Source organism: Dipodomys ordii, unplaced genomic scaffold (genome assembly GCF_000151885.1).
Source record: "Dipodomys ordii isolate 6190 unplaced genomic scaffold, Dord_2.0 Scaffold10, whole genome shotgun sequence".
Classification (NCBI taxonomy): Eukaryota; Metazoa; Chordata; class Mammalia; order Rodentia; family Heteromyidae; genus Dipodomys; species Dipodomys ordii.
In genome coordinates this window covers 22130369-22139398 of record NW_012267226.1, presented here as the reverse complement: position 1 = coordinate 22139398, position 9030 = coordinate 22130369, and the positions used below count along the sequence as shown (strand labels likewise).

The following is a 9030-nucleotide window of genomic DNA, read 5'->3' as shown; positions in this document are numbered from 1 at the left end:
TTGAATAAAGCAATAGCTAAGCCAAAGACTCTCTGCAAACAGAAACACACGGTAAAATGTACAGTGAATTATCTTTCCTCCATTTTTTTTAGCAAATAGAATTTGATTGCCAGGTTCTTCATAGAATGATGAGACTTTTGTATTTTATTTCTATCCCCTCTGTCCTTCTGTTGTGGAGATGTTTTCTGAGAGGAGAGTCGTATTTCAGCAAACATAATTAAACCATCACAAACATAGCCTTCCATTAGTCAGAGTCGAGTTATTGCTCTTGCTGGAAACACAAGGAAGTATTTTACATTCTGCTGTGGGAGGAACAAGAAGAGGGGACACTAAATATTTCATGGGTTTTTCTTGATCAAATTGTTTATTTCCCGGCCTCTTAAAGAGATACTAATTTTTTCCACAGCTATGTTCTTCATCACATTACAGAAGTAGATATGAAGAGCAAAATTTGTCTAGGATGCCCAAAAGCTGGCTTTTTTTTTTTTTCAGGAATGAGGCTTACTGTGTGCATAAAAATAAATCTCCTACTGTTCATCATAAAATGTCCTTGGCATTTGATATGTTTTCTAAAGCTATATTCTGGTAATGTTCTGTATCTAAGGTTGGTGGGGGTGGGAAGGGGAGGGGGGCCGTGGGTGGTGGGAACCCTAATTTGATTGGTGTGTTTTGATATATGAGTTTTATGCACGGATAAAAAAAGGAGACACTAGAGGGTGCTGTTTTTCTTTTTTTCCCACAGATGTCAGTATATACACACACACACACACACACAAACACACACACACACACACACACACACACACACAGAGAAAAAATCCGAACAGGGCAAATTGCGATGAAATACGAAGTGTAGACATACCCTGAGCTTCGGGAGAGAGAGCCTTGCAGAAGCTTCCTAACCGAGTAGCTGCTTAATTAATTCAGAATTAGTAAAGAAAGTAAGGCTTTGCTACTGGAGCCCTGTGTGGCTTGTCATCTTCTGATAATTGCTTAATTCCTCGGGTTGAAAGAAATTTTATTATATATCAAGCTCTTGCTAAATGTCAAATGGTTCTAAAAATAGATGAGTCTAAACTAAACAATTAGTGCTCTTTAACTTTCACCAAGGATTTCGGGTAGGTAGGCCCTTACCCAGTACTGGTTAAGGAACTAGTGACAGCATCTCGATGGTCACAAATGACCACACACCACCCCACCCTTACCAAGTGAGTAAGATTCTCAATTAACTTCCTTTTCTAATCTTTGCTACGTGCATGATTTTTCTTTTTTTTCTCTTCCCCCCTGCTTGAGGTAAATCTTTTTTTAAGATTATTTTTTGAGTACAAGGAGAAGGTAATGTTCTAGAATTATCTAAATGCCGCTATGGCATATGCCAGTCTGGCATTATTTTCTAGCAAAAACGACACTTGTCTTTCCTGTCTGTGGTGGTACAGATCCCGAGGTGGGGGATGGCTTGTGTGGGGGGTGGAGGAAGGCTGGCAGGTGAGGTTCCGTGTGCTCAGGTCTTGGAACGTTTCCCTGGCCAGATGGAAGCCACGGGCCAACGGCAAGATGAGCGCCCCGTGGGCGCAGAGGACACGCCCATGTCTGAGCGGCTGAAGGTTAATTTCAGTCAGGAGCCCTGCACTGGCCCGAGTGAGAATGAGCCACCACCTTGGACAGAGGTGGGAAAGGGCTGGGTGATCTTCTCCAGGTCAAGCCAAGCGCTGAGCTCATCGGCAAGGTAACCCAGACCCTGTCAACCACCCCAGGATGTCAGCCAGAAGGAGAACCCACCGCCTGGAGCAAGCAGCAAACCTTCCCTGTTTTAAGTCCCTAAGAGCTTGGGATTTCTGGTAATAGCTCCATAATGGCGGCTCATTCTGATGGCAGACAAGGGAAGAATGTCCACCGAGTGAGAAAGCCAACTTGCCCAGAGCTAAGCCGCAGCACGAAAGCATCTAATTACAAAGTTCTGAAAAACAGTACTTTCCAATTTAGTCGTTTCGAATGACTTTGATACGAGAATCAATGAAGGGGAGTTAGCAAGTAAGTCATGTACCGGTGCATGGCTTTGTTTGCGGTTCACCTAAGGAACTCATGTCAACAACTGAGATGTCACTGGGGTTAACCGTAGTCTATTTCCTGGGTTTCACTGTAGCTTCTACGGTACAAGTGCTGGCCTGGATTCTTCTTGCAGGGCAGGGGAGTCAGAAGCTGAAGACAAACGAAGAACATAGTATCGCTTTCTATCATGGTGAAGGTGAAATATGGAGGTTCAGCTTGAATAGATGGTTTTACTGTATCCATCTCTATGCTCCCCAAATAGGCACCCATACACTCACACACACATCTACAAACATACACACATACATACACATACACACCCACGGACATGCACACTAACAATGCTAGGCATCGCTGCTCTGTGTTACAGAGATCCCAGAAAAAATCCACGCCCACTTCAGAAAGAGACTTGGAGTGTGTTACCTGGTTTTTAACCTTAGAAGAGGAAGCACTCCAGAGATCTAGTTAGCGGGCCTTCCATTTTGCAGTTAATTACAGCTAATGCTGCTTCTATACCACTCACCGCGGAGGACGTGCCCTGCTTCTCTTACAAAGCACCTTTCTGTGCTGCGGATGCTCTGTGTGCACGGGGAGCAGGAGCCCTCGGGGCGGGGTGGAGCTCCGCCCACGGGGCTGCCCGGTCCAGGGGCAGCTGTTTTTACAACCTGTGTTTCCACCCTACCTTGCTACTCAGTGCCAAAGCTTAACAGCTGGAGGAACGAGCTGAGTCACCAGATGATGAGAATATTTGAACACGAGGTTTATTTAAAGATAAAACACATGAAAAATTATGGGGTTGATTTGTCATAAAAGGGGGGGCTTGGGTTGTGGGGTGGGATGAGGGGCGGGGGGTGGGGAGCTCTGCAGGCCCGCCCAGGCAGACGAGGTCAGAGGGTGGGGAAGAATCTCATCATGAAACAAGAGAGCAACGTGCGCGTCAGAGACCACCCTTCCAAAACACCAGAAAGACGCTTTTTTGGGGGGGGGAGAGGAGGGGAAAGCACACCTTCCAGGCGTGATTCCAAAATCATTCCAATGGCCCTGGCTACAAAACAAAATAACAAAAGAACCACCCCCTCCCGGTGACCCAGAGATCGCAGTGATGTCCAGGCAGACGTCAGGTTAGACTTCCTTTCCGGATTTTTGTTGTGATGACTAGAGGTTTCTAGTGAGCACTGTCGGGGGGTGGGGTGGGAATTCACACTCTCCACGCTTGCTTTTCCCACCCCACTGCAGACACTGACAGAGGCATGGGGGGGGGCGGATCACGGGTCTCTGGGCCTGTAACCAGGAGGAAGGGGCTGTACTTAGGGACACACACGCTCTACCCTGTGAGGAGTTGCAGTGAGGAAGTTACAGTACTTTATAGAGCCACCTTGAGTTGATTATGAGGTCAGGCCTGATGTGTACACAAAGTGCCATAATGAAATCTGCGTCACGATGAGCAGAATTGTCCAGACTTGAAGCTCGATGGAAGAATTGGAGGCTGTGGACAGAGAGGACAGAGTGAGTGCTTTGGTGGGGGCCGGTGGGTGGGGGGTGTCAGTTGCATAGGGTTCAGACATCTTCGCAGCACCCCGCTAGAGACAGGAGACTTCTGATCTCGGGATCCACTTGGTCTCAACGGCAAAGACATAGAATGGATCCAGTCTTGAAGAGAATCCTGCTGCCTTTGCTGCAGAGACAGGAAGACCAGGCCCCCCCAAGGCCAACCAGAGCCCAGCTGCCCTTGGGGGCCAGATTTATGGCCAACTACAGCCCCGAAATGGCTCCTTTTTAATTGTCTGCATCTTTTAGGAAGAAGGATCAGGGCTGTACAGGGTAAACTTAAAACAAAGCGATACACAAAGCTGAGTGCTAGCGTTCCCTGGGAGTTTCCTCATCTTTCCGTGTGGGTCCCCGACATTTCAGCAGGCACACGGCTGGTCGGGCGGGCCTCACACGGGCCTCACTCCTTCTGGGGCAAGGAGCCTCCTGGGTCCCCCCGCCAGCCCCTCACCTCGGCAGCTCCTGCCGTCCTCCTGGAGAGTGCCCGTCACGCAGCTGCACAGAGGCCCGTCCACCCGGCTCGTGCAAATCTGCTCACACCCTCCGTTGTCCTCACACCAGTCCAGCCCTGAAAACAGGCAGGTGGGCAAATTAATGAGCCGGTGGGCAAACCCACCAGCCACAGGCAGGCAAGATGAGCCTTGAAAGAGAAGAAAGCCTAACACGTGAAGCCCAAAGGTGGTTTGGCTTTTAAACTAGTGAAAAGATTTCTGGAAGGAAGCTGTCTGCTCACGTCGCCCGCACCCCCCCCCGTCCTCCCTCCCTCCCCTCCCACTTCCCCCCCCCCACCCCAGGCCACCTCCTCATCCACCAGACCCACGTCGCAGGTGAAGCGGGACTGAGCCTTCCAGGCCCATGGTCTTCATAATTTATAGCGTGTTTCGGAGAACATACATACTTTTCCTTCTAATAGGCCCCACTGAAATGATCTGTTCCTTGGGCTCCTTTGCGTAATCCTTGGCAATCCTGGAATTTTGTGGGCAGTTCTGAAAGAAAGAACAACCGGCGGGGAATTTTCACACAATTAATTTGATAACTTATTCTTCCCCATGTTTCTGCTTCCAGTCGAGGCACTGACTCTGGCCGCCAGCACTATGGCTGCTCAGATTAATTAGAACCAATGCATTCTTGATCACTGGGCCCGATGGGACTCTAGGCTTTATGTCGAGCGGAATTAAAGACACTCTCCACACTAGAATTAGATGCAAAGAGCCTCTCTGCTCCGAGAGTGAGGGTTGCCGAGTCTCCTCTGAGTGCCCTCTGAGAGCCGATCTGACAATGGATGAGCGTAAGCTGGAATATCTAAGGTTAGAAGCCAGGCTTTGGGGCAATCAAATCTCATGGCCGTAACTACACGTGGTGACCACGTCTGCGGCTGAGGAGAGGATGGGTTTGAACCTCACCCTCATCCTGCCAGCCCCTCCAGAGTTTGGGGCCCTGGTGAGTTTTAGAGGAACTATGGGAGTATTTGCATACATTTACAAGGAGTTTGGTTTTACAGTGGAGTGGAGCTCAGACCAACGGTCATTAGATTCGAGTTACCTGGCCCAAGAAAGTAGACCCCCCCCACAGCACCCACAGAAATGTGGTTCCAAGGAGATGGCCACTGAGGGAAAGCAGACACTCCGAGTGCCTGGCGTGCAGGTGTCTGGTGTGCAGGGCTGTAGTGCAGATTATGGATTGGTTTTCCCCATGATCCACCCAACCTCCTCCTTTCCACCAATCTGCAATGTTCACTTTCTCGCTTGCATTAAGAATATTCACTTTTACCTTGCTTTTTGGCCACCATTTGCTTTTCTGAGGGGGAAGGATGGGGAGAGACCAATTTTCATGAGATTAGAGTCAAGGAAACGCTCTGTAGATCTCAGAGTGGTTTAGACACAAGGGACACGGATGCAGTAGAGACCGAGCACTCCCCCCCCCTCCCCTCTGCTGAACTGTGGGATGCATGTGTGCATTCTCTGCAGATCTCAGAGTGGTTTAGACACAAGGGACATGGATGCAGTAGAGACCGAGCGGCTCCCCCCCCCCACCCCGTGAACTACTGAACTGTGGGATGTACGGGTTGATTCGTCATATTTTTGTTTTTGAAACGTCTTTTGATTTTTAGGATTAATTATTATTTTAATAGTCACACTGGGTCAAAACCACGTGTCATGAATTTGCAGGACTTGCTGAACACTCCTGGAGATGGCTATAGTGGTCTTTAACTGGGCAGTTTGGTGCCCCCCAGGGGTTACCTGGCAATGTTTGGAGACATTTTGGGGTGCTAAAACTGGAGGGTGGAGATGACTTGGGCCGGATGTGAACTTCTTAGTCAGTTATAGGTGAATCCTCCAGGACAAAAAGTATTTGTTCTCAAATGTCAATAGTTTAACATGAAGGTGCCCTGGTCTAGTGTAAGGACAAGTGACATCTGGCTTAGCGAATGGCCAGTTGACCAGCTGACAATTCCGAGACAGAGGAGTGAGTGGACCTCACCCCTCCCGGGGCTCCCCATCCAGGGTGACCCCTTGTGCGTTCCCAGCACCCCCGGCAACCTGCTGGGAGCCCCAGCTGAGCAGCCACACTTACAATTTTACACGAGTATTTTTCTGAGTCACAGAGCGACACAGCACAGTGAAGATGAACCTCGTCGTAATCCCCGATGAACTTAAAGACGGTGACGTGAAAGCGGCAGGTGAGGGAGACGCCGTTCTCCTCGATGCCAATGGTGTTATCTTTAATGTTCTGACACCTGTGCAGAAAAAGAGCCATGGCGGCGCTGCCTCACAAGCGCTCCTCTGAGTGACTCCTCACCTTCAAGCTTCCTGTTTCACATAAAACCCTGCTCAACAGGGAAAGTCATGAGTCCCCGAGGCCTGTCCTTTATGGTCACTCCCTCTGATTTCCGTCATTTGTTTCCAACCTCTGAATGCCACTTGGAGCTAGTAACCCAACTGCAACTACACTGGGAACCGTGTTCCATTCCCCCTTGCTCCAAGATCTCAGCAGACGCCCCCTCATGATGCTGTGTTTTTACAGATAGCAATTTGACAAACACAAGACCAGTCTTCTCTGTACTTTGTACAGTTAATTATCGGTGTTGGCAGGGGCCCCGGATTCGAGCCCTTGGGAGCTCTTCCCACGCATGCTATCATCGGTAGCCAGGGAAGAGGGGGAGGAACAGAGATGGAGGGAAGGAAGCACAGGGGAGAGGGAAGCTGACTGCCTCCTTCTCAGCTCCCTTTCTCCTGGTGATAGGGAACCAATATCCAAGACATCCTCCTGGTGCAGCGATGATGCTTCAGCTGATTACAAATTCCCCAAAGGTCTGGCAAGCGCTCACATTCCAGCATCTTCAAGTAATGTCCTTCCCAGTGGACAGTCTTTCTGCTCTTCTTCCTGAGCATGCCCCTGCCCTTCCTCCATCGACTCTAGCATGAATATCCCAGAGCAGGCCTTTGCCTGGATTTTCTAACAGCACCCTGTTGAGCATCTTAAGTGCTAGAGTCAAGTCACAGCCTGCACTGAAGTTCCAGTACTGTCAGGGATGTGGCAGGTGTCTGGAAGTCTCGGCTGTGTGGATGAACGCATACATGTGTGCGTGCACTGCGCGTGTGGCAGGTGTCTGGAAGTCTCGGCTGCATGGATGAACGCATGCATGTGTGCATGCACTGTGCGTGTGGCAGGTGTCTGGAAGTCTCTGCTGCGTGGATGAACGCATGCATGTGTACGTGCACTGCGCATGTGGCAGGTGTCTGGAAGTCTCGGCTGCGTGGATGAACGCATGCATGTGTGCGTGCACTGCGCGTGTGGCAGGTGTCTGGAAGTCTCTGCTGCGACGTGGATGAACGCATGCATGTGTGCGTGCCCTGCGCGTGTGGCAGGTGTCTGGAAGTCTCGGCTGCGTGGATGAACGCATGCATGTGTGCGTGCACTGCGCGTGTGGCAGGTGTCTGGAAGTCTCTGCTGCGTGGATGAACGCATGCATGTGTGCGTGCACTGCGCATGTGGTAGGTGTCTGGAAGTCTCGGCTGCGTGGATGAACGCATGCATGTGTGCGTGCACTGCACGTGTGACAGGTGTCTGGAAGTCTGCTGTGTGGATGAACGCATGCATGTGTGCGTGCACTGCGCGTGTGGCAGGTGTCTGGAAGTCTCTGCTGTGTGGATGAACGCATGCATGTGTGCGTGTCCTGCGCGTGTGGCAGGTGTCTGGAAGTCTCGGCTGCGTGGATGAACGCATGCATGTGTGCGTGCACTGCGCGTGTGGCAGGTGTCTGGAAGTCTCGGCTGCGTGGATGAACGCATGCATGTGTGCGTGCACTGCGCGTGTGGCAGGTGTCTGGAAGTCTCTGCTGTGTGGATGAACGCATGCATATGTGCGTGCACTGTGCGTGTGGCAGATGTCTGGAAGTCTCTGCTACGTGGATGAACGCATGCATGTGTGCGTGCCCTGCGCGTGTGGCAGGTGTCTGGAAGTCTCGGCTGCGTGGATGAACGCATGCATGTGTGCGCGCATGTACTGCGCTGCCATGACTGTGGTTGACCTTCAGGAGCCAGGTGACTTGGATCAAGATAAAGGAGAGGGAGGGAAGGAGAGGAGGGAGCTCTCTCTTTTTCTTTCTTATGCACCTTTTCCTCAAGCCCACAGAATTAAATCGCTTAGCAAGGAGGAGAATGAGAAACTGAAGTTACGCGTCCACATTCCCATTGCTATGAAGTTTTGTAATTAGTCTTCTAGGCAAAATGCAAGTTGCCTTTCAAGGCATTGGTCTCTTAAATGCTTTGAAAGGAGATCTTAGTAGGCTACACTTGTCCTTGTCATCATCATCATCATCATTATTTTGGGAAATCTAAGCCCGTTTAAGCCGGTTCGTTGTGCTAAGATGATAGCTCCCCTCTCTATTCTTCAGGCAGAACTTTCCTCTTGGAACATCAACCCTCTCCCTGCCTGGAAGTTTAGGATGTCAGAAAGAGCAGGAGCAGAGCACAGGGTCTTCAGTGCAAACGAGCCGACCAGAACCAAGAGCATAATCTGGCCACCGGCAAGGAGAAAGCGCGTGTGCATTCCTCTGTCCAGGCATCAGAACTGCAGAGTGAAGTGGCCAGTGGGTATATCCCCAAACTTCTGTCTGTCCTCCTCCCAGCTGAGCAGAAACAAACAATGCACCCCAACCCCGGACCCCTAGCCCCAAAGACTCCTGTGCAGTGGGCCCATTTTCTACCCAGTTATGAAGCATTGAGCATGTTTTCCCAGAAGTTCAGAGGCAAAACATGGTAACTGCATCCCCCAAGAAACCCGAGAAGGACTGATAGGTTCCAATTCTCTCAATGATGAAATAATTTCTCACCTAACAACGGTTTAATTGGAAGGCTTTTGTTCAGACAGCCCCTGGGGTAAGCTGAGATTTATGACCATGTTAACTAGCTCTCCCTCCTTGGGTCAAGT

General features: G+C 50.2%; 1 protein-coding gene across 1 annotated transcript in view; it reads right to left on the bottom strand.

The window, feature by feature from the left end:
- Positions 1–3100: 3100 nt before the first annotated feature.
- The window catches only part of Tecta (tectorin alpha), a 68937-nt gene continuing 63007 nt past the window's right edge, over positions 3101–9030 (bottom strand). Inside the window, exons 21-24 of the mRNA XM_013009594.1 lie at positions 6172–6334; positions 4496–4583; positions 4049–4165; positions 3101–3535 (exon numbers count right to left, since the gene is read on the bottom strand). Coding sequence (XP_012865048.1) covers positions 3435–3535; positions 4049–4165; positions 4496–4583; positions 6172–6334 — 469 coding nt within the window. The 3' untranslated portion in view covers positions 3101–3434. The remainder of the gene's footprint in view (positions 3536–4048; positions 4166–4495; positions 4584–6171; positions 6335–9030) is intronic.